Genomic DNA, 26,191 nt, shown 5'->3' on the forward strand with positions numbered 1-26,191 from the left:
ATAAGTGGTGCAAAGGATGGCGCGCTAGACCTAGTGGCAAGATGGCCTAAGTTCAAGTTCAGGCTCAGATATGTACGAGCTATAGGACTCTGTGCAAGTCTATATCTACCTCAGTTTGCTCACCTGTAAAATGGTGATAATAAGAGCATCTGCCTCCTCAGGGTTGTTGTGGGGCTAAAATGAGATAACTGTAAAACAGCTGGCAAACTTTAAAATGCTATGTAAATGTTGCTATTATTGTCATTGCTGCTGCTGCTGTTAAAAATCTAATGATTTGGCAGGACTGAGGCCCAGGGAAGAGGGTGGAGTGGGATTCCTACATAATCTGCATAACCAGAATGACACCCATGAGAGCTGATGGGATCACCAAAAGAAGATGGCATTTAGAGACCTTTCCATCTTGGCACCCAATAGCCAAGGGAGTGAACGTTTTCAGGAAGTCCCAAGATCATCAGCATTCCTTATTAGCAAACTTCAAGAATTAGCCCTCTCTTTACTAATCAGCTTTTTTTAGATGTCTCTTCACGATCCAGTAGAGTCCACTTAACTTTATCTTGTACTTTTAAAGTACAAAACAGGCTATAATTCCAGTAAAATTTTTGTCTCAGACCCATTATTCATGTTCTTAGCATTTTTTTGCTAAATTTATTTCCTAAAGAGATAAAAATAAATCTTTTACCCACGTATAAATAGAGAGAGCTCTCTGGGGTTTGTACTGAGTTCCTAAAGGCAAGCACTGCTTACAATGCTAGGCAATGGGCCACGGGCTGCCAGTGTGCACCATTACTGCTTAGTATGAAAGGAAAGAGGCACAATTATCAAATCGTATATAGTGTTAATAACACTGGCTATGAACTGTTTTTGAGACATTCCTCCTGCACACAACAGCTGAAGTCTGTAGAAACAGCAGAAAGAGCCCCAAAGCCCAACCAAGAGTTCTCCCTCCTTCTCCTCCTCCTTGCTCCTCACCTTCCAACCACCAGTCTGCTACCACCTCCTCCAGGACCATACCAACCTTCCCCTCTCCTCTTCCACCCAATCCCACGTCTCCCCTGGTGTCTTCCCATCCTGACCCTAGAAAGGCCTTCCCTCATATTCTGAGAGAAGACTGAAGAATGTTCTGCTTTCATGTTTTCCTTTTATTCTGTTACTTTGTAAAATCTATCTGAAACCACTTGCATTAACCAACAGCCTCTTTTAGGAATGCAGGCATGTCCCAGAGGACTACCAGATGCTGCCATGTTAGTATTAACTATTTCCTCATACCTGCTAAAATGAGAGAACACATTCTGTGATACTGGGATAAAGGAGAAAGAAGATCATGTGTGATTTTCAACTGGAGGGTGTACCCCATTATCAATGAAAGGACAATGCTTATAATTTCAAAATGACCTTCGAGCTGTTCATGTGTCTTTATTGAAAACTATTTTAATGGGAAAGGATAGCCCTTCTTTTACTCAAATCTGTGTAAATGGATCCATTTCAAATACCAAAACATGCCAAGGACATTAGTCTCCATTTCAACAGAGTGAAAATGAAGACCAAAAAATAAATTCTGAATAAACTTATAAATATCCAAAAACCCAGGTAAATGGTAGAATGCATTTCTTATGATCAGAAGGAACACTCAATTTATAATAAAAAAGATTATATTAAATGCAAGGAGCAGTTAAGTGGTACAGTGGATGGGGTGCCTGACCTGGAGTCAGGAAGACCTGAGCTCAAATTCAGTCTCAGACTCCTACTACCTTTGTGACCCTGGGCTATGCACTTAACCCTGTTTGCCTCAGTTTCCTCATCTGTAAAATAAGCTGGAGAAGGAAATGGCAAACCACTCCAGTATATTTGCCAAGAAAACCCAAAATAGGGTCACAAAGGGTTGAACACAACTGAAACTACCGAACAACAACTGTATGCCATCCACAAACCAGCCTCCACCAAAAGCGGATGCTTTTAAGAAAGGTAAACATTCTAGAATCCACATGGTGAAATGCCAGACAGAACACACGATGGGTGGGGAAAGATATGCCTCTCATATGCCTCTCACTGCAATCAGGACAGGTCTAGAATCATGAACTGCTCAATTCAACAAAAATATATGGGAATCACAAATTATAATTCTATACACCACTATGGCAAACTGAGAATGGGTTGGGGAAAGCACAAAATTATACATACACTGAGCATATGTTTATGTACAATTATTCTCACAAACACGCCTATAACCACATTTTAGATCCACCTAACAACTTATTTTTGCTCTTCAGTGAGTAGTCACAAAGCCTCCAAAAATAGAATTCCTCTCTAAGGGCCATTCAAGGCCTCAGAGAAGTTGAAGGAACAGAGACAATTTTTTTAAAAATGTACTTTCTTCATCAAACACCACAAAAACAATTCTATTCTTCATTAATCATTATAAACAGAACATAAAAATAACCTATGTGTTCCCAAAGTATTCAGAGACTAGGAAGAAAATATCGAGCTACTTCTCTTAACTGTTCTGAGATGTAGGTACACAATAAAACCTCCTTGGGAATCAGACAAAATAACTGCTGAGGTCACCTACAAGTCTGGAGTTCTCTGATCTAGAACTAGTGTAGGGAGGCATCTCAGAGGCCAGCTAGTCTGCCCTCAGTTTTACAGATGAGGAAACTGAGGTCCAGGGAAGTGCCATGACTTGCCCAAAATCACACTGATAGTGTCAAAAGTAACCTGTTTAACCCTGTGTGCCTCGGTTTCCTCATCTGTAAAATGAGCTGGAGAAGGAAATGGGGTCACGGAGAGGCGGATACAACTGAAATGACTGAACAACAACCATCATCTCTGACCCCAGAGCCAGGGCTCTTTCCACTGTGATCGCTCTGGTCTGTTAGGGAATGATGAGCTGCTCCCCCCCCCCGTAAGCACCCCAGCCTAACCATTTTAACCATTTCTGGTGGACAGCTTTCTAAAATGGATTACACACTCCCTGTCTGTTTAGAAAAGACACAAATCTATCTTCTTTACTTGACAAGTCACGAATCCCCAAAACAGAATGGTGTAACACAGTTAACATACAGTGGATGCCCTGAGAGGCGAGTGAGACATGTGGAGCTGCTTCAATTAGGAGGCCATCGGTTCTGAGACAGGAATGAGCTAACCCTAACTCTGGCTCTCCCCCAGGCCCAAATTCTTTCCCTCCTTGTCTCTGCCTCCCTACTTCCCTGGCTTCCTCCAAATGTCCTTCAGAAGCCTGGTCCCCCTGATCCTATGTTTGCCCTGGAAGCAGCTGGGTGTGCCAGGGGATGGTGCTAGACTTGGAGATGGGAAGACCTGGGCTGCAATCCTGCCTCAGACACTTACTATATATGTGTGTGTGACACTGGGCAAGTCACTTAACTCCCCCTGGGCCTCGGTTTCCACATCTGTAAAACAGGAATAACTGGACCTACCTTTCCCAAGGTTGTTGAGAGTATCAAAAGAAACAACACATGTAAAGCATGTTGCAAACCTTAGAGTGGTACATAAATGCTAGCCAATGTCATCGTTATTATTATTATCATCTCCAATTTATCCTGCCTCTATCTTGTCTGTTCAGTTGTATGCATGTTGTCTTCTCCATCAGAATAGGAGCCTGAGAGCAGGGGTTGGTTTTTTAGGGGGGGTTTTGGCCTTTCTTTGTATCCCCAGAACTTAGAGCACAGTTCCTGGCACTTTAGTAAGCAGTAAGTGCTTAATAAATGCTCACTGTTATAAGAGCTTTAGTGCGGGTGGACTTGCTGGTATCTGCTAGGGCTGCTCTGAGGCCTTGCTTGCTCTATGGTAAATTATTAGACAATCAGTCTCATAGAAAGTCACAGAATGCTAGAGCTGGAAAGTAACCTAGAGATGATCTACTCCAAGCCCTTCATTTTAAGGATGAGGAAACTGAAGCTCAGAATCAAAATGGTAGGTAAAACAGAGAACATAATTGCTTTGGAGAAACTACCACTTATTTGACCTGCTTGGCACTTAAAGCAGAACTGGGTACAACGAGTTAGAAGGTAAAATGTTGGGTTTCATGTGAGAAAAACATTTCGAGCCAGTCATGTGAAAAAGTACAGGGACGCCTCAGGAGGCAGAAAGTGGACTCCTGGGCATTCAGTCTTCCGATTCCTTTTCAGGTCTGGGTTAGACTGAATGGCCAAGGAGGTCTCTAACATCTCGGAAACGCTCTACGGTTGCAAGTCCCAAGCCGGTGCACTTCCTACTTTCCTATAAATACTGCATACCTTGACCTACCTAAATGAAACTGAAGATGGCATACATATCACATTTTCAGATGACGACTGGAACTGAAAGAACTGGGACCCCAAAAGACCTCTTGGCAGGAGCTGTACCATATCTCCCCAACACTTCTGGCACTGCTCTGCACATGGAAAGCACTTTATGAATATGTGAGTCAATGAATCTTTTACAAACAGATGTTTGTTAATATCTCTTGGTTTTTTTTTATCACCCAGATATCCCCTGTATCCTTCTTCCCACAGAGAGCCAGTCTTTACATCAAATAATTAAAAAAAAAAAAGAAGAGGAAGAAGAGAAAAAAAACTCAGGAAAACCAACCAATCTATCTAAAAACAGTCTGAAATTCTGTGCGCTGTTCTCCACCAGTGGGCCCCCGCCACACTCTCCAAAGGAGCAGCTGCCCCTCTCCCCACTTCAGAGTTGGCCTCATTGCTTGATTCTTTGCAGCATTCGTGCCTTTGGGGCCGTTCTTCCCATTGAGGTTGCTGCAATCATGGCATACATTTGCATGTTGTTTTCTTGGTTCTGCTCACTTCACTCTGCATCAGTTCATCTAAGTTTTCCCATGTTTCTCTACATTCATCAAATTCACTGCGTCTCACAGGACTCTCACAATCCTTCATATTCATGTGCCACAAAGTGCTTGGCCGTTCTCTAATTGATGGGCACAGCCTCTGTTTCCAGTTCTTTGCTTCCACAAAGTAGAGATACGTGGGTGAATATGGAACTGATCCTTTTGTCACTGACCTTAGAGGGATTTATCCCTTGCAGTGCAGGAAGATCTCTGGCTTAGAAGGAATGGACATATTGGTCTTTTTTTCTGCGTATTTCCAAACCGCTTTTCAAAATGGTGGAAGCGATTCCCAGCTTGGCCACCAATGAGCTGCTAGGCCAGTCTTCCCCCCCTCCCCCCCCCACAACTATTCCCATTTTTGTCACCTTTGTCAGTCTGCTGAGTGTGAGCTGACAACAACTTAGGTGCCAACACTCTTGGGCTGGGTGTCTCTGTCAATGCTAGTGATCTAGAGCCTACTTTCATATGCCTGTCAATTGTCTGTAAGCCTTCAGAACGCTCACAGTTCGCTCCTATCTCTGACCACTCCTGGCTTCTGTGAATGAATGAATCTTAACAGGCAGAATGGGCCAAATCTATGAAGATGAAATTTAATAAATGCCAATTGTTTATAAAATGTGAGGCACAGTTGGCCAGTAGTTCACTGGAAAAGCAATGGGTTGTCAGACACAACAGATGGGTGAGCTGGTTTGTTAAATTTCTTTTTTTAATCTGCTACAAGGCAAGGCTTGCTGGAGAAGGGGCCTCCTGAGAAATCAACATGATATAAAAAGCAAAAGACATCCATGGAATTTTTCAAAAGAAAAGGAATTGAGGTTTCTCATGGTCTGTAAGCTCAGTATGGGCCAGAAAATATCAAGGCAGCAAAAAAGGGTGAACTTGACATTTAGCTGTACTGACAGGACCCCAGATCCCTGAGGGCGATGACAGTTCTCCTCTGAGGCAGACACATCTGCAGGACAGGGCTCTGCCTTAGGCAAGGTACCTTAGGATGGCCTTCCACAAGGCAGTATGCTCTGCTAGGTGCTAGGGAGGATTACAGAGACAGAGCTAGACAGTCTCTGCCTTCAAGAAGCTTATATTCGCCTTCGCTTGCCCACCCCCCCCTTTGCCCTTCCCCTTCCCCCCATCCCTCTCCCTTATCCCTCCCTTTTCCCTCCATTCCTCCTCTCTCTCTCTCTCTCTCCCCTTCTGACCCTCTCCATCCTTCTTTTCCTCCCTCTCTCCCTTCCCCTGCTAAACTTTTCAATGTCAGGAAGAAAGAAGCCTGACAACCACAGGGATGAATTTTGATGGAAGTGATGAAGTGATATTAGTTTTAGTGGGCTAAATTCCTCCATCACGTCCCAAAACACTCTTCATCCTGGGAGATTACTTCCTCCCTGGATCTCACACCCTTAACCCCTGGGGCCCCTCCCTCTGATTGGATGGCTTCTCCCAGAAGCTCCACTTAAGGAAGGTGTCCAGGTCAGCCATCTCTTCATCTTCAGCAAGCTGCAATCTGGATTCTTACATCATGCCCTCAGGAGATAAAGCAGAAAGGAACCACTAAGTGGGGGAAACAGAGAAGCCTGCTCCAGCCAAGTCAAACCACTACCAGGACCCTGCCCATCATCTCCCCTCAGACAATGTCGGAGACAAGCCAGCAGCACTTGTGGCCAAGGGTCCACGGTCATCATCCTAGGAAGGAATCCCTGTGGAGATGAAACCTGGCAACTGCTCCTACAGGGGCTACAGACGTGGCTATCAAGGACCCAAAGCAAAAGTTCTCAGACCACCCAGTGCTGTAACATCAGAAACAGGTGCGATTCTAGCAGTGGAAATCATGTTACGGACAAAACCTAATTTCATTCATTAATGTTGTCAAACGCAGGAATTTTGTACACTTGTCTTTATTTTATTTTGCCTCTTGTTCTAATACACATCATTTTAAAAAAATTCAACTCTTTCATGAAGAAATACTATTAAATATTTATGCAAATGACCAATTTCATTATTGCCCTGTAGCAACATAACTGAAGCACTATCTTCCCTAACCCAGTAACTCACTGAAATAAATAAATGCCTTTGCTAAACAGCCACAATGCATTTTACCCTAAGGACTGTGGGACTTTTCCATAGGACTTGAAGCTGAAACCTCTCCCATTAGAATGTGAGCTCCCTGACAGCAGGCATTGGGTGATTTTTCCATGTGTATCCCCATTAGCACAGTGCTTTGCATATGGTAAGCAATTAAGCATTTTTTTTCACTCATTCAAATAAATATTTTTACTCACACAAAAATAAAAAACGAAGCTTGTTTTCTACCATAAGGATAGGACATATGTAAATGCAAGAGGAAGAGAGCAGAAAGAAGTGAGGAACTCTCCAATGCAAAGACATGGAGGAAGTACATTCCAGGCCTAAGGGATCTAGCCAACAAGGCAGGGAAGTAAAAAACCCCACGTCCTATGTAGGAAACCAATCTGACTGAAACAGAGAGTACATGCAGGAGGTAATATGACTGGAAAGGCAGAGTGGGAGGCCAGACTGTAAAAAGCTTCCTAGAGAAAAGAGAAGCCCATTGAAGATTCGTGAGTATATGTGTTTGGGGAGGTAAGGGGGGGAAAGGCTGTGGGCAGAGCTGCCTTTTAGGAATATCCATTGGCAGCTGTGTGGAATATTGCAAGAGAAAGACTGGGGACAAGAAGACCACTTCAGAGGCTACTACAAGTAATCTAGGCAAGAGGTGATGAGGACCTGAAGCAAAGCAGAAGCTGTGGGAGTGGACAGAAAGGATAGAGCTGTGGTGAGGGTAGACTGCGCAAGGCTTGGAAACTAGTTAGATCTGGGGACTGAGGGACAGGAAAGAATCAGGAATGATTCCAATATCAGGAACCTCAGCAAGATGAAGGATGGTGCCAAGAATGGAAATGGGTATCGGGGGAGGGAGGAGTTTTGGGAAAAATACAATCATTTCCAATTTTGGCCATGTCGAGTGTGATACGTACGTAACTGCGAGGTGGCTGACCAATACCTGGTAACACAAGACTAAATAGCAGTGAGATCTGGAATCCTGGTAATAGGAGAATGATGATTTTACTGATCAAAATGGGAAAAGAGAGTGTCAGTTTGGGGGTCTGGGGATGAGGGGGTGGGGGGTAGTTCTCTCTCAGGCACATTAAGTTTCAGGTAACAATGGCACAACCAAGTGTAGACAGATAATAAGAGAGTGTAAGATCAGAGACCTAGAACTGGAAGGAATCTCAGACCATCTAGTCCAACTCCTTCATTGTACAGATGAGGAAACTGAGACCCAGAAGAAATTCAATGACTTGCTCCCAGTGATTCAGGTCCTCGGGCCGCAGAGGCAGCCTTCTCTGCACCGGACCACAGTGCCTCTCTATCTTGCGCTGAGGGTCTGGGCTGGAGGCATAACTTGGCAGTCACTGGCATGAAGGGCAGCTGAAGCTGTAGACATGAATACACTGGCTATGGCCAACGTGGCAAGAACACAAAAGGTCAAGAATTCAAAATGAACAACACGCATTTTTAGGAAATGGAAAGAAAAAGAAAGGCCAGAATGAGGGAGAATGAAGAAGGGAGAATTCAACACGAATGGAAAAGTTAAGGAGGATGAGGCCAGAGAAAAGGCTGTTTGAGCAGGGGATGTGCCGACCTTTGAGAGTTCAGTGTCAGAAAAATGGGAGGGCCACGAGCCTGGCTGCAGGGAGAAATGAAAGCAGTAAATATAGAACATTCATTTTTAAAAGTTTGGCAAGGAAGGAAACACAGCTAAACTGCTTGATAAACTGCACAAGATGCTTCTGGTTGTGGCACAACGTTTTTCTTTCAGAAATTACCTTCACAATCTACAGATATTTAACTGCTCAGATACTTCTTTGCATAGTTAACATGTGAAAGAAAGACTTTGGACCTATCGGTGAAAAGGGAAAACACTAGACACACACCAACCTCTTCTATTACTTCTTCTAAGCTCTTATTTTTTGCTTCAACTTCTCCTGTTGGGAAGAGGTGGAAGGAAGGAGGGAGAGAGGGGGAAGGAGGTGAAGGAGATATGAGTGGTTTGGGAGTTGAGACATTTGTGCTTGGAAATGGCTGAAGGATAACTGCTACCTGCCAGCAAAATAAAAGAAATTATATGCTTTCCCTTTGCAACACACAGAAACTTAAATAAAGAATTAAGTTGGAGAGAGTGGTGGGGGATGAGGATGAGAAAGAGGACAAGGATGGGGGAGGGAGAGAGAGGATGAAGATGACATAGCATCTGTGGTGACAGTATGCACAACCACAGCAACAAAGGCTGTGTCTAGAAAACCTCACTTAGAGATTTTTAATATCCTTGAATAGTTATCATGTATTCAGATTCGTACCTAAATTCGTGCAGACTGGGGTAGTGTGACTTCCTTCTTTCTTTTCATTTTGCTTTAATGTCCTACTCCTTGGCCAGAATTGCTTTACACCCACGTAAGAGTAGGCATTCTCTCTTCTCTCCCTCTCTCTTGGTAGATATGCCTCCATCTCCACCCCTCCCTCTCTAAGAATAAAAATATCCACACTTCTGCCATGCACCACCCAATGTCGCCACATCCCTGGGCAGCAAAGTGCAAGCAAAACACCAAGTCTCCCAACAAAATAGCATGTTTTGAAAAGCCATGGTAGGATTAAATAATCTGTTTATACTAGAAATGTTAACTAGCTTTCTTAAAAAAAAAAAAAACCTCTATTATCTTCAAATTTTAGATGCTGAATTACTAACTTTCTCTTCTGAGGGCAGACAAAAATAAGTTCTAAGGCAGTTTATTTGCCATACTTAAGATCTTCATGTGGTAGCAATGACAAACATCTGGCCATGATTCCGTCTGGAATTTTGAGTATTTCTTCCAGGACTGAAAGCATTAAATGCTGAATCAGCTCAAAAGAAGCTAAAGGACTCCTAAAACACTCCTAAGATTCAGAATTCATCTGTCCTGCTACTTGTCACATATTAAACTGGTAAGACTTTTTCAGCTGATCAAATCACAATAATGTCTGAGATAAAAAAGCGAATAGAAAACAGAACAAAAGCAGCTTTGGGCTGGGAGCCCCACCCTTTGCTGGGGAAGTCTTGAGTTGAAACTGTCGCTGTTCTATGAGAGCTGTATCACACAGGAAGACTGAACCCTTGGAGAGCTTACTCCAAACTGCTCCCATGAACCTCTAGGCACAACTTTCTCAATGGCATCAATATTTAAGAAAATTCAAAATAATGGCTCCCAACAGACATAATCCCAAACATGTCCATCTGCACTCGGAGCCAGGAAATAGGTTATAGTGTTCTAATCTTCAGAACTGTCAACAAATAACTCTTCATCCTAAAAGAAAGTCTCACGGAAGCCTGATGACCCACTTCCCATTTAGGGATAGTGTTGGGTCTCTTTTTCACATCTGACTGTGGCTTCAAACTCAAAGCATTACTAATGCATATCTTAAAACCACCACAGGAAATCACAACCTGATATACAAGCTTCCAAATTACTTCCTTTATGACTCTGAAAAAATACTTTCAAGATCTGGAGCCAGTTTCCTGATTTCAAAACCACAGAATTCAGTCAAGGGTATACAAATCAAGCTTTATTAGTGCCAACAACCGCCCCTGACCACAAATAGCTAAAAACTGCACCCAGCCATTTCAAACTTCATTTAAGGTCAAGGTAAAATCAAGACACAGCCACAAATCCAGCTTCAGGGAACATTCCAACCCACTGACGTCCCTGGCCTTGTTTTCTTCAGACCATATACATGTCGTATTCCATTAGAATAAATATACCCCCACATAAGAAAAAAAAAGTCACCTAATGCAACTCCCAACTACCACCAAGCATCATAAATTGTTTCTCTTATTCTGTGACCTCACAAAACCCTGGTTAATCCTCAGATTCAATAAATACATGTTTAAAAATTACAGGTGGTCACAAAGTCCTGGGTAGCTAACTATAACATTTACAAATAAGATATAGAGGCTTAAAAGATATAATACCAAGAGAAAGTTTCTAATTGAAAATTTTCAAATGAAAAATATACTTTAAAAAAGCTTTGATAAATTGCTTATTCAGAAGTGGTGAAGATGCTAACAAGAATTGATATTTACAAAGCACCTTCAGATTTGCAAAGTATATCACATTTATCTCTCATTTCAACCTTATAATAACGACAATATGACAGGTTGATACTCCAGTATTATTATCACCAAAATCACTTTTTCAAAATGAGTTTCCTAAAGCCCAGGACCAACCATGTAGCCCCCTCCAACCCCCAGCACTCAATAAACTCCAGCTCCCTATCACCTGGTTGGCCTGCCAAGCCCTGTATAACCTGGAGTCCCCAGTCTTCCTACACCTTATAAACAACCTCTCATCCTCTCATACTCTCTGATCCACAGATACTGGACTCCTTGTTGAGACTCTCCAGCTGTTTCTCATGCCTAGAATGCTCTTTCTCCTCATCTCTACCTCCTGGCTTCCTTCAAATTCCAGTTAAAATCCCACAGGCTAGAGGAAGTCTTTCTCTCTTAATTCCCCTTCAATCCCTCTTAGTTCTGGTGTCTTCTCTCCATTGATTCCTATTTCTCATTTGTTACGTAGCTTTTTGCATGTTGTCTTCTTGTGATAATGAGCTCTTTGAGGTAAGGGACTACTGTCTTTTACCATTTTTTATATCCACAATGCCTGCATAGAGTAGGTGCACAATAAATGCTTACTGAGTGACTGACAGTTAAAAAAATGAAGGCTCAGAGAAGTTAACTGACTTGTCCAAGGACACACACACAGCAAGAAACCATCAAATGCAGGTCAGATGCAGCCTGTCTCTCCAGACTCCCAAATCAGCATGATTCCAATGATGTCAGGCTGACTCCCATAACAGACTAACTTTGAAATTCCTCCCCAGTCTCACCTTTCAAAATTAATGAATGAGGGAAAGTGAAAAAAGAGGACAGTACAAGAACCCTGACTCTTTCAAAGTATTAGACTCCAAACAAGCTGATATGTGCAAGGCAATAGGGGCAGCTGGGTGGCACAGTGCACAGTGTCAGGCCTGGAGTCAGGAACACTCCTCTTCCTGAGCTCAAGTCTGGCCTCACACATTTACTAGCTGTGGCTCCTGGGCAAGTCTCTCAACCCTGTCTGCCTCAGTTTCCTCATCTATAAAATGAGCTGGACAAGGAAATGGCAAACCATTCCAGTATCTCTGCCAAAAAAAACCTCAAATAGGGTCACAAAAAGTTGGACATAATTGAAAATGACTGAACAACAACATGGCAATAATGGATTAGGTTAGGTGTTTACTAAAAGCAAACCCCCAACCATCCTCAGTTTACTTAGGACCACAGATATGGCAGGAAGAGATCCTGAAGGATACTGCAGTAGGGTCACAAAGCTAATGCATGTAAGAGGATGGAGCCTAGCATCAGAGGTCGGGAAATGGATGGGACCTTTGGGAGCATCTGCTCCAACGGCCTCATTTCACAGACAAAGAAACTGTGGCCAAGAGAAGGTGAAGGACCTGCCCACGATCACCAAGTACATGCCAAAGTGGGGTGAAGCAGATACTCTGCGTGCAGAGCCAGGCTCTTTCCATAAAACGGAACAGGGGAACAGGGACCATTTCCTCTGGGGCCCTAAGTGCCTTGTCCAGAGCAAGCATCCAAACACTCACTAAACTGAATTATTTACCTTTGAAAACTTTATCAAGCTTCTCGGTCAACATTTCAATTTTGTGCACAATTTCTGTTCTCATTGTTGGCTTCTCTATGAAGACAACAAAGGTCTTCTTTTTGATGTCCGCCAGCATATGGAAGGCGCCAGCTAAACGGAGCCCACGCTCCCAGGGCGCAGACACATCAAACATCTGCTGCTTCATGGAGAGTCACAACAAAACTGAGGAGGCCTTTTAAGGTTTGCAAAGTGCTTTATTACCTAACCCTTTTGCAATAATTGGGAATTGGTGTAAATCAAATTCAATAATGTTGTCATTTGTATTACATTGATATACATCAACCACGAATGATGAATGGGACTCTATTTCATTAAATTGTTCTATATTTTGTTAAGAAAAAAATAATTGGGAACTGGGGCAAATTCTTCTTAACTACTCCAAATAAAAGGCACTTTAAAGGCCTGTAAGGAAAAACCGCCTTTTCCATTTTGAATAGGAATATACAATAATCAACTGTCATCGCTGTTTGGACACAGACTTCAACACACCAGGTTCTCCAGAGCAAAGCCTCAAGTGTCCAGAATGACAGAAGAAGTCCCTCCATTCCAAGGGCAAGGACGGACCCAAGTGGGCTTCTGGCAGAGGTCTGAGAGAAGAGCAGATCTGACAAAAGGCTGAACGCACCACTTGCTGACACACCCTGCCAGGCGAGTGGCCCTTCTCAGGTCAACAAGGAAACTGAGAGTAAAGTAAGGAGGCAGGAGGCAGCTGAGTTCAGGAATTTGGAATCTACGTGTTTGCAAGAGGTAAAAACGTGGGTAATTTAGCTATCAAGCAAAGCATCAAAGAGCTAACTTGGTTAGATGAAATTCCTGAGTTTCTGCCAAACTTTTCCATTTACATGAAAAAACTAAATTACCCTGAAGTTTGATGAACAGAGGTGATAAATTCTGAAGCCCAACAAGGTCTCTATGTATTTGGAAATGGGCACAGTAACATCACCTCTCATGGCATCACTCCAGCCACAGATAAGTCACAACACAAGCCAAGGGAGTCTCTCTGGAGAATTCTAGATTGCTTATCATCTTAGATAACCCACAACTGGACTTTTCCCCTCTTCCTACTAAGAGTTTTCATTAATTAGAGGTGAACAAGAGAAGAAAAGCCAGACTTAACCTGCAAGTAATAAGGTCACATAATACAAAACCAAACCAGGAAGGTTACCTCATCTGCTAGAATACAAAGCAAACATACTAACTGTAGGATGGTGCTTAAGGTCACAGACATCTTGAGCCAGAAGGGCTCTCAGACACAGCCGGTCCAATCCCCTCATTTCCAGCCCAGGTATGAGAAGAGACTTGCCTCAGGTCACCCCGTGCCAGCATCTGAACCCAGCTTTTTTGACTTTCAATTCAGTGCTGTTTGTCAGGACTGTCTGGATGTAGGCAAAAGCAGCTCTGGGGATGCAAGGAGACCTGGAGCCGGTTTCAGATAGAGCCAACAGGGCCTCACGGTGTCCTGTACAAAGGGCTTTGTGTCCATGACTTCACTTTAGCTCTACCACCTCCACCACCACCACCACCACCACCACCACCATCACTCTGAGCACTGAGTCACCCAGCACTCCTACCCTCATTTCACAGATTCCCCAGAGGGCCAGAAGCAAGCTTCGAACCCTGATCTTTGTGCCAGCATTCCATCCACTCCCAGCACTCTGGGTCTCTCAAAGCATTTTGGAAACAGCAAGCAGTCCCCCTTCAAAGGGCACTGTGCCAGTTGTTTAAAGGGGATTGCCTGTTCTCAGTGGCTTTTTCCTTTTTTGCTAATGCTCATAGCTCCCATATGTAAGGCAGTTCCTGGTAAGCCCAATTCCCTTTACAATAGCTGAATGAGGCTTGATTATCAGTTCAAATCCGTTTTCCCAGCATAAAAGAGCACATCCCCAGCCCTTGCTCTAACAGCTCTAAAGCCAGCCAAAGGCAAGAAGGCCTTTCAACGACTCAACGGTCTCCATGAGATGAATTCACGGGAGAAGCCTCAGGAGTGACTCTAGAAGTGTCCCCTCTCCTGAGGCTGCATCCCAGACCCTGAGGGAGCAGCAGCACTTTCCAGGGCCATTCCTACTCTTCCAAGTCCCTTCTACAGTCCCATGAGGCCTTCTCTTTCCTCCTCCAGACAAGCTCCTAGAGGTAAAACTTCTTCAGAGTTCCACTCATGTCCCTGGTTCATCTGTCCCCATGACTGAAGACATGAAGACAAGAAAATGGGAGGAAAAGAACAGTACCCTCGTTCAGCTGTGACAGTATTCAACGAACAAGAAAAATAATTTCCTCTTTCAACCCTCTGGGATCTATGACCATCTCTGGTGATGCAGGGAGCAGCCAGCTGACATCCGCCCCAAGCTGAGCACCCAGAGGCTGCTGATGCACCTAGCAGAATTCTATCCTTTAGTCCTGTAGCATTCTGGTGACATATGATCAAAGAGTTAGGATAAAGAACTGGAAAACCAGAGAAGAGGGCAGGAAAGGCGCTTCTAGGTCTATCCTTCCGAGTTGAGAAGGCTCTGCTTCCAGGCCCTTTCACTTCTGTATCACCAAAGGTCACTCTTCCCGTTCAGCAACAACTAAGACTGTAAACTCCTAAGCAAGTAGGAAAGCAGCACCCCCTCACCACCAACACCCACCCCCCAGCCACTCTCACCTCCACATGGAGTATCTCAATCGCATTGTCCAGCAACTTGACTTTGATAGCAAGGTCCTTCTCTTGCAGTTTGGCAGACGTCTTCGCCATGGCTGAGGACAGGCTTTGCCCTGGCTCCAGGGTGCTGACCCCAGTGTGATTCAGGTCCCCCAGTCGGCTTCCTGGAGTCTCCAGGACTCTATAAGTTCCTTCAATTTCCCCCATGATTCAACAGCAAGGAGTAGAGAGATCACTAAAAGAAAGAGGGGAGGGGAGAAAACACCTAAATTTCTATGAGGACAAAATATCAAGATGTTCAAATTACACTAAAATGTTGTATATATTTTCCTTACATCCAGTGTTCTCTCTCTCTCTCTCTTCCTCCTTAGCTCGCACCAAAATGATGAGTCCATGCTACATTCCTCTCCACCTCCCCTGGCAGCTCCTTGAGGACAGGGACTAGCTCGTTTCTCCCTCTGTATTCTCAGTGCATCGCACAGCACCTTAAAAATTGTTTGTCATGGTCCAACTGTTATGGAGAATAACTCAAAACTATGCCCAAAGGACTATAAAAACGCGCATACCCTTTGACCTAGCAATACCACCACTACAGTGGTGTGAACCTCAAAGGGATCAAGATAAAGAGGAAAGGTCTTATATAGACAAAAATATTTATAGCAGCTCTTTTTGTGGTGGCAAAGTATTGGGAATTGAGGGGATGCTCATCAACTTGAGGTATGGCTGGACAAACTGTAGTATATGAATGTAATGGAATACTATTATGCTATAAGAAATGACAAGGATGGGTTCAGAAAAACCTGAGAAGACCCATATGAACTGATGCAAAATGAAGGAAGCAGAACCAGGAGAACACTGTATAGTCATAGCAATATTGTAAAGATTATCAACTGTGAAAGACTTAGCTACTCTGATCAATACAATGATCTCTAACTGTTCCAGAAGACTCGTGAGTAAAATGCCAGCCACTTCCAGAGAGAGACCTGATGAACTCCTGAATGCAAACTGAAGCATATTTTCCCCCCTTTCTTCACTCTTCTTTCCTCTCTCTTTTTTATTTGTCTTGCAATCTGGCTAATATGGAAATACATTTTGCACAATTTCACATGTATGGTGAGTGTTACTTGCCTTCTCAATGGGTGGAGTAGATACTGGAGAGGGAAAGAATTCTGAACTCAAAATTTTAAAATGAATATTAAAAAAATCAAATCGAGAAGCACCCAAAGTCATAAGCACAGAATATTCAAGTAACTATCTCAAGAAGTTCCTTCATCATTTGTCAAGGATGCATTCTCTGTGTATATATGTATATATGTGTGTGTGTGTGTGTGTGTGTATAGCTATCTATGTATCTATAGAAAATAAAAGTCATTTGTGATTATTATGCAAAAAAGGTTTGTTGTAATTATAAATGCACGTGAGGCTTACGAAGCATTTTTGGACACCTGTTCTAATAAAGAATACCAAGGAGAAAACAGATACACTGATATTAATGAATAACCCTAATTTGCCCTCCCTATAATTCCACAGTGCACATATTTTAAGCTGATCTTCCTTAAACAAACCCGCAATATCCATGTTGTCAGCCTTAAAACATTTTAAGTGTTATGCATTTTGCCCTGTTCCAAGTGACATAAATCTGAATTTGGATTCCCCTCCTTGCCAAAGAGGAGGCAGCACGTACGTGTATGTATATACATATATGTACATATATACACACATACATTCATACATATCCCCCCCACCACCACCACCGCCTTAACTGGGTTGATGACACCAAGTCAGAATCACCTCCCGTCTCTAGGCTGCCTACAAGGAAGAAGAATGCTATTCAAAGTAGGAAAGCTTCCAGGAATTATTCAACCCAGAGGCCAAGGGAAGGGAAAGAAGTGACTTGATGTTCTCTGCATTAAACTACGTGATTAACATCATGTCACTGGCTTCCCATCCTACCTCCAACGCCAATCCTTCCAGTAAGTTTTTAAATGGGGCCATAGGATGGTTCTGTTCACTTGGGCAGTTGGATCACATCTCTGATCCTGGGGCTCCCAAAAACCACTGGACACACCGAGCTCTTTCACCAAGTCTTAAGCACCCTCCAAAGTAGAAAACTTCTCAGCAGTCCTCACTCACTTCTTTAATACCGTTATACTCCTGATGAAACAAAGATTTTAGCTCTTTGTCTTGACTTATTATTCCAACCCTTAACTTGGCTCTCACTTCACTAAATCAACAAATCCTTGTCAAAGGCTATGCCAGGTGTTGGAGACACAAAGACTAAAATAAGACAATCCCTGCCCTCAAGGGGCTTATAGTCAATGAGAGAAACAACAAGTACAGAGTCTAAGTGAATATCAAACACAGCAAGGTGATCTGGGGAGGGAAGGAGCAGCGGGGCCATATACCTTACACCATGCAAGTACCCAGCAGGCGCTTCCTACTTACTGACTAGATAGTCTCCGTACTGAACAGTATGTATTCAACATCCATCTGGCCGTGCTACAGCAAATAAGACAGTTTCTAAACAGCTTTCATGTTCAAAGATTTCACTAACAGGGAAACAGAGCCCCCAGAAGACAAAGACATTTACAAAGAAAAGCTCTGCCTTCAGCCCCTGTGTACTCTCCACATGAGTCCTGTTAGGTTCAGCATACCTGTCAACAGAAGCTCCCACATCAGGATCTGCTAAGCCCTTCGGGTGACAGAGCTAAGCAGGGCAGTGACAGACACGGCTCCCAGAAAGGCCCTCAGCAGAACACGAGGAGTAAACAGCCACACAAGGATCTGTCTTTCCCTGGGGGCTAAGCTGTGGGACAGCCGAGCTTGCACCCTTTCAAGTGTTTACTGTGAGCCATAGACTGAGCACTGGGGATACAAAGAAAGACAAAAGACAACCCTTGCTCCAAGAAACCAGTCTAACGAGGGTGCTAAGGTGCAAACAATTATCCATAAACAAGTTATGGAGGAGACAAACTGGGAATAATCAACTGAGGGAAGACACCAAATTCAAGGGGATCCAGAAAAGCTCCCTGTTGAAGGTGGCATTTTAGCTGGGCCTTGAAGGAAGCCAACTAGGGCAGGAGGCAGAGATGACAGAGGGAAAGCATCCAGGCACAGGGTGGGTGACAGCTGGGCAACAGGCCTGGAGCCCAAAGCTGGAGGTTCTTGTTCTGTCACTGAGCCAAAACAGGGATGAGGTGAGGATGAAAGACAGGATTACTTAGTACAGGTGAAATACATTTTTTCTCATTAGCCTATCAACTAAACTAACAAAATTTACTTCCAAAGTATATGGTATACTGAAAGCAAAATTCAATCCAAGTGAGTTTCATCTAGCCTGGGGGCTCTTAACCTGGGGTTCATTAACTTGTTTTTTTCAACAGTTTGATGACTGTATTTCAATAGAAATGTTCCCTTTGTAATCCTATGTATTTTACTTTATGTATTTAAAAACATTATTCTGAGAAGGGACCCTGGGCTTCACCAGCCCACCATCCAAAGGGTCCAAAAGAAAAAGATGAAGAACACCTTTCTCCTGCCAGGAACATTCTGAGCAAAAGCAACCCTGGTGCTCTTCTATTTCCAAGATGATGACATATATAAATGACTGCTCTGCAGGTTCTCATCATCCTCATTATGTTTCTGAAGCACTTTGAGGTTTACTGAACCCTTTCTCCACAACCATCCTGGAGAACTTAGTCAAGTTAGCCCCATTCTGCAGATGAGGACACTCAAGTTCAGAGAGGATATAAGACTTGCCCAGGGTCATACAGCCAGTCCATGTCAGAGCCAAGATGGAGGCCACCACTCATTCCATAAACCATTTGGAAAATGAAACTGAACCAGCGAATGGCTCTGCTATTGCATGCGAAACCGTTTGTCTTCTGATACCATTCAGTAATGATTTGGCAGGAACTTTTAATATTTACTTCAGCTTTAAGACAAGAAGAGCTAAAAAATAAATACCTACAGAAATGAGCAGAAACAGAAAACATACCCTGTAAGCTTAAACGGCGGTGCATTAAAAAAGCCTGTTAACACAGATGCTGGAGAGGTTGGCTCAGATGCTCCCTATAAAAATGGGAGCTGCCATCATGTGTCTGCACTTTACAGTTTACAATTTTTAAAATTGTTTTTGAAAAAACCCTCCAAGTAGTGGGTATTAATGTTAAAAGTAACTAACGTACTATCTTCCTCAACTGTAAATGAGAGACCAGAGGCTACAGATGGAGTGTGGTTAGCCAGAGTCCTGACTCAGGCTCAGGTCTTTCCAATTATAGCCTCACTGGCAAAAACTGCACAGAAGGCAGGCCCTATTGTCCTTCTGAAAGAGAAATCATTAGCTTATGGGTGCTAAATGCTGCCTTTGCATATAGCTCATCTGTGGAGAAAGGTAGATACATGTAACTAACACAAAAAGCAAGAAGGTAGGGCCTAAAATAGAAATATAGTAACTTGGGTTTTCAGTCAGACTTAATAAAATCAAACATGCCTAGGGCTTCATTACATTGTATTTCAGGTCTCCCCCCACCCTTAGTGACTTATGCTGCTCCTATCAGATCAGGGCACATTTAGACTACAAGGCAGCACCTTCATTCTTATCACAGATTTCTTGTTAAGACATTTCCTGAGAAGTGTGGCTGACGTTTCTACAATCCTCAAAGCTCAAATGTAAGCATCCTAACAACCCTCGGGTAAAAGGCACCAGCAGTGTCATTGTTCCAATCTATAGATGAGGAGACTGAGTAAGGGGCTCCTGGGGGAGGGGGGAGGGGTCCTGAATGCAGATCAGATCTCTCCCAAATTACTTATTTCTGTTCTCTATTCACTATATCACAAGGCAGCGATGAAAACAACAACTGCCCATAACTTCATGAATACACATTTTCAGAAATATACTCAACGCTAATTTTAGATGATAGTTTTATACAAAAGCTCTTGCTCTGTGCTTCTCTGGGAGGCAGGTGCCCCTCAGCAGGCCAGCCTCTTTCCTCCACTCTTGGGATTCCTGTCTCACTGTAAGAGGTGCTTGGCTGGTCCATCTCCTGTCTACCCTACTGGTGACAAGAGTCACCCGTCAGCATTTTGTATCAAGAGCCTACGTTCCTGTTAAGAACATTTCTCAATCTAAGACGTATCTAGGCACCTAAATGGTCAAGGAGTTTGTACCAAAGACACAGGGGCAGAAACCACCACACAACAGTGTGAGACAAGAGAAGAGGGACACATGAGCAGCCGCTGACTCCGGGGCCGAGGAAGGGGGAGAGTTACAAGCAGGAAAAAAGAGCCCCAAATAAGTGAAGCCAGCCATAAGTATTTAAGCACTCAACAAACACGACCCCGGAACTGGATCAGAACTTGATTCTTCCCTTGCACTGGAAGAGGATGGCAAAGGAGAGCAACAAGTTAAGAGAGCCTGAGCCCTGGGGAGCCTGGACCTCTCACTGGAAAGCAGCACAAGCCAGCCTTTCCTCTCAGAACACCATGATACCAAGAACACCATACTCTGGGAAAGCAAAATGGGGAAAGGGCAACACAAAACTGGCAGGAAAATAGAAAACCAAGAATAAAAGGAAAAACAGGGTTATCGTATTGTAAGTGAGAAAAAAACAATCCAACCCTGCCAATTCTACTTCATTTATAGCACCAAAAATAAGTCCCATAAGATTCGGTACCCCATCACCGCCAGGCCACGGAAGGGCTGAATGTACTGCAGAGGCAAAAAGAACCTCAGGCCACGGTTAAGTCCTCTTGTAAAAGTCCAAAGAGAACAAGGATTTTCGAATTTGGCAGTTCTGTTAAATCAAGTCAACAAGCACTTATTAACTGCCGACTGTATTCCAGACACTGGCAATGGATAAAACTTGACTCAGTCCTCATGACACTCAGAGTCTTCTGACTGATAAGGCGCACAAACTCGCTCCTCCACCATTACACAATTCCCCAAGCACTAAAAACAACAGGACCTCCATCACAGCAGAGATAGTTATGTGGAAAGTATGTCCCAATAACGGTTTATTTCCCAAACATATTGGGCCCGAACACTGGACTTGAGGGCAGAAAGTGCTTCCCAGCTACCCAACCCTGGGTAAATCATCTAGTCTCTCCTGGGCCCTGGCTTCCCCCCATATAAAATGCGGGGGCTGGATTCAGCGACCTGTAAGATTCCCTAAAGCTCCACTCTACCTACTCTCTACTTGTAGGATCCACACCAATGCAGGATTAATGCAGAGACTACAAATGTTTGAGTTTTTGCTCCAAGGGCAAGATGGCCTGCCTTGAGAAGTGAAGGCCAAGTGGCTTCCCAAGAGGTCATCCCAAAGAACGTTCTCATTCAAACAAAATGGAATGGTTTCAAACAGGATCTGGAGATGTAGGAAGAGTTACTTGAACTGCCTGAAAAGGTTGTGGATGGATGGATGGATGGATGAGGCACTGCACTGAGCAACAGGAAGAAAGAAGGAAGAGATAAGCCAACCCTCTGAGAAGGAAACTGGAACCTCTAAGGAAAGAAAGATGACAGAGGTGCTGGCGAGACCATCCCAGCCGGGTCCAGGGAAGGAGCGATGACTGCTGGGGTAGCCTGGAGACAGGCCTCCCAAAGCTGGTCAAGCCTGGTAACTTCCACCCTCTTCTGATGAGTCACCCAGACACAAATGACAGAATCTGCCAAAGAGAACCTAAAAAACTGTTGCCACGTCTCGAGCAAGAAACAAAATTCTATTCAGCTGACGCTGACCAGGCATTGACTAGGTGTGAGGCGCAAGGAAAAACCCTTGTTCTCATCACCTTTGATCAAAGGCCTGGGCTTCCAAACAGAAAAGCAGACTCGGGATGGGAATGGCCACTGGAGAGAAAAAGGGTGCCAGAAAACAAGGCTTGGTTTCTAGAACGTGGCACAAAATGTAAGTGGAATGAAATCTGGGATTAACAGTTTGATGTCAACTTGCAAAGTCTCCAATAATATTAACAGCGCTCACGCGCGCGCACACACACAACACCCCACCGTGAGATCTGCAAAGTGCTTTACATATATAATTTCACTTAAATGCCACCACAGCCCTGTAAGGTAGAAGATAAAGTGTATTATCCCCATTTGCAGAAAAGGAAACTGAGGTACCAAGAGGTAAAGTGACTTGTCCATGGTCACATAGCTGAGGGAGGATTCAAACCCAGTTCTTATTGATTCCAAATCAAATACTTTATCTACTCTGCAACTTGGTTATCTAGCTCTAGAGTATACAACCTGTGCTGCTCAATATTTTCAACCAATTAATGGCACAAGGACATAGATGACAAGCTTATTAAATTTTCAACTCACAAAAAAAAATCACATCGGATGACTGAGGCAATCAAAAATTGGACCAAATCAGAAAAGACAGAACATAAAAATAGGGGAAAATGGAAGCTCTCACACTTGGCTTTACCTAGCTGGCAGAGTGGCTAGAGTGCTGGGCCTGCAATCAGGCAGATCTGAGTTCAAATTCAGCCTCAGACACTTACCAGCTGTCTGGTCCTGGGCAAGTCACTCCATCTCTGTTTTCATCAGTCTCCTCAACTATAAAACAGGGATGATAACAGCACCTGCCTCACAAGGCTATTGTGAGAATCACATCAAAATGCTTAACCCAGTGCCTGATATACAGCAGGTGCTTTATAAATGCTTACTTCCCCTCTTTTCCTGACTTTTTTAATACAAGATGGTGGAAGGGCTAGTTGCGAGTGGGTATAAATGGCCAGCAGGCTAGATGGGTGTCGGTAGTGTGATACAGTAGTCTAGAAATCCAACACAAGGGTGGTCTACATGCAGTAAGAAAGGTTTACTGACCAAAAGAAGTGAGGACACAGTACTGCTATATATATGCCTTCCAGGTCAGATCACATCTGAATTTCAGTGTTTAGGTCTGGGCACCATAGTTTTAAAAGGACACTGATAAGCTAGAGATGGTCCAGAAGACTATGAAGGACCTTGAGACAAGTGTAGACTAGTTAAAGGAAGTGAGGATGTACATTGTGAAGAAGAGCCGTCATGTGGAAGAAAGAGTAGCCTTGCTCTGCTTGGCCTTGGAGGGCAGCACAAAGAGCAGTTTGGGGCCTAGGGAGAGGCCTCTTGCCAGGGATGTTGGACAGCGGCGTTCGTTCAGGTATGGGCTGAGCAGACCTGGAGATTATGTCACACCGTAACCATGGCGAGGGTAAAGCCTGTGTATGTACCAGCATTTGTGACAGGACCACCACAGGGCCACCTTGGCGTCTTCCCCACCTCCCCTACCCTGCTTCCTTCTCAGTCCGTTTGGGTCAATTTAACAAACACCTACCATGTACAAGGCATTGCACTGGGGGCTTATCTTCAAGCAAAGGCTGGCTGCTCACTTCTCGGGTGGGCCTGCAGATTCAGGGAGGGTGCACTAGATGGCCTCTGACGTCCCTTCCAGCTCTGAGATTCTGTGATTAAATAACTGATCTACACAAACATTTTATGGGCATTTCTGACCTGCACGTCACTCTGCTTGGCAACATGGAAGACACAAAAGTGCTTCCTAGAATCTCACGTTAAATAAGACATCAGAGTCATCTGGTCCAACACCCCTTAGACACTAGCCCAAACAGGGAACCACCGAGTAGCCATGAGCAAGACCTGTCTCTCCAGAGGGCCTGGCTGCTCCTCACTCTTAAGTACCCATGTGCTTGAGAACCAAAACTTGGAGAAAAACATTTCTCCTGACAATTTTTCCCTCCTTTTATTTTCCCTATTATTTTTCTTTCATTAATGTCTTAAATGTTTTTTTCATGATCACTGCTTCTCTCGGGAAGTCTGAGAGGTAGTAAAAGATGTATACGACTTTTCAAGCTACTGTCCAATGTTTAGGGGCCACTGTTCCTTATGGAGATTCCCTGACACCTTGGGATGTTTTCCCAAGTCGGGATGATACAATCCCTGCCCTTCATCAATATGCTTAGCCAGGGAGTGACCATATGGTACAGCACCCCTTTGTCCCTGACTTTCCTGAAACGCTTTCCCAAGGCCACCAGGCAAATGCTTTGAGTCCCCAAAGACCATCCCACAGCGGCCGGGATGGAGCTCCCTCCCCAAACCCCTCCCTCTCACCACTGCTATCTTCTCTCACCGTGGCGACTCACTGCAACAACTTAATGAGTTCGTAAAACCAGTTTTTAAACATTAACTTTTTAAACATAAAAGCAGGGTGGTTAAGCTAGAATTAAGTCCTCAGAGATTAACTTGCTATGAAAAGTCCTCTCCCCTCGAAGGTCATCACGGGCAGTCCAGGCAGACCAGCATCAGCCCGGGGCTCTTGCCCTGCGAGTCCGAAGCCTGGGGACCCACGGCTCACGTACAGCGTGGCCGTCCAGCCTCCTGAAGTGACTCCAGACTCGGCTTCCCGTCTTCACCCTCCCTCCCGGATGCTGCCCCGACCCGAGCGCCCGTGTCTACCAGCTGCTCAACAGACGGTTTATTTCGGGAAAAGGTATCTCCTCGTCCACGGGGGGGGGGGGGGGGGCGGCCGAAGCGACCAGAAACAGGGATTTGGGGGAAAGGGGAGAACAGAGGCCCGAAGCTCAGCGTGTGCCCGGCTTTGTCCGAGGCCCCCCCCCCAAGTCCGGTCTACAAGGGCGAGCCAGTGCCGGGGGCTAAGCGCTTCCAGGGGCTGGAAACAAGGAGGGAAGGGAAGAGAGGAGGGTCTGAAAGCTGCAATCTTCTCAAATGGGGGGGGCTCTTAAATCTCCAAACCCGCCCAAAAAGCTCCGAGGGGGGAGGGGGCGGGTCCAGACCAGAACCAACTACCGGGGTTTCCTGGCACTGAGGGGCACAGAAGGCCCCCGGTGCGGAGCGCTGGCTCTGCAGTTCCAGGGGTCTCGGTTCAAATCCTGCTTAGGCACGTTAAGGGACTTCTCTGGGCCTCAGTTTCCTCATCTGTTTCTTAAGGAAGGAATGCAAGGTGCCCTGGTGGCCACCAAGGAGCGCAGGATTGGGAATCCGAGACTGGGAGTTCAAACCCTATTTCTGCACCGCCCCCTCGTCCCCGCGGGACGCCTCTCTGGGGCTCAGTCCCCGCCCCCCACCTCTAAAGTTGGACTAGGTGAGCTCGGAGGAGCCTGCGGTCCGGGAAGTCCTGGAACTGGGGGCGCCCCCGGGGGGCCTCCATGCCGCCCGCCCCGCCCCACCGCCCCCGCTCCCGCTCAGCGGGAGACCCACGGCGGCGGCGGCGGCTCCGGGAGGGGCGGGGAGGAGGAGCAGGAGCGCGCACGCGCAGTCCTCCCCCCCGCCCGCGCGCCCGCAGCCCTTCCCCTCCCCCATCGCCACAGCTCGGCCCGGCCCGAACCCGTCCGCCCAACCGCCCCTCCTCAGCCCCAGGCGACCCCCGCCTCCCACTGCCCGGCCCTCCGTCTGCCGTCCGCTCACCCCGCCGAACGTCCCGCTCCCCGCACGGCTGCCGCCACCGCTCCGCTCCCTCCCGGCCGCCGCCGCCGCCTCCGGGGCGTCCCGGCTCCCAACTGCCAACTGGCCCCTCGCGGGCGCAGCGCGACTAGGCGCGCGCCCGGCCCCGCCCCCTCCCCCGCGGACCAGCCTCCGATTGGCCCTCCTGCACGCGGGGCGGGGACTCGCCGGGAGCCCTGCCAGGAAAGATGACCTCGGCCTCCGATTGGTGGGCTCCGCGGGGAGAGGCGGGGCCCGAGCGCGGGGGCGGACCAGCGTCTGCGGCTCGTTGCCCAGAGGCGGGCGGCGTCTCTGGACTGCCGGCTCTAGGTTCGGCTACTGCGCGGGGCGGCGAGCCTACCTCTACGTACGCCCCGGGCCGGCTCTTCGTACGGGGGAGGGAGCGGGGCTCGGGACCTCCAGGTTGTCCAGGCCGCCGCTGCCCCGGGGCTGGAGCAGGAGCCGGAGAGAAGGAAAAGAGGAGGCGCAGCGATGAGGGAAGAGAGGACCGCGGCACCTGG

At 45.6% G+C, this 26,191-nt stretch overlaps 1 protein-coding gene across 3 annotated transcripts in view; it reads right to left on the bottom strand.

Moving 5' to 3' along the window:
- Positions 1 to 25,745, bottom strand: part of FARP2 (FERM, ARH/RhoGEF and pleckstrin domain protein 2) — a 107,510-nt gene extending 81,765 nt beyond the window's left edge. For 2 of the 3 annotated variants that reach the window (XM_020989008.2, XM_020989006.2), the window contains exons 1-2: positions 25,656 to 25,745; positions 15,236 to 15,467 (exon numbers count right to left, since the gene is read on the bottom strand). In XM_020989008.2, the coding sequence (XP_020844667.1) occupies positions 15,236 to 15,439 (204 nt within the window). In that variant the 5' untranslated portion in view covers positions 15,440 to 15,467; positions 25,656 to 25,745. Of the gene's footprint in view, positions 1 to 15,235; positions 15,468 to 15,567; positions 15,718 to 25,655 lie in introns of all 3 variants that reach the window. The other variant, XM_020989007.2, reaches the window with a different exon arrangement.
- Positions 25,746 to 26,191: the final 446 nt, after the last annotated feature.

Source organism: Phascolarctos cinereus, unplaced genomic scaffold, assembly GCF_003287225.1.
Source record: "Phascolarctos cinereus isolate Bilbo 61053 unplaced genomic scaffold, phaCin_HiC Scaffold_7;HRSCAF=346, whole genome shotgun sequence".
NCBI lineage: Eukaryota > Metazoa > Chordata > Mammalia > Diprotodontia > Phascolarctidae > Phascolarctos > Phascolarctos cinereus.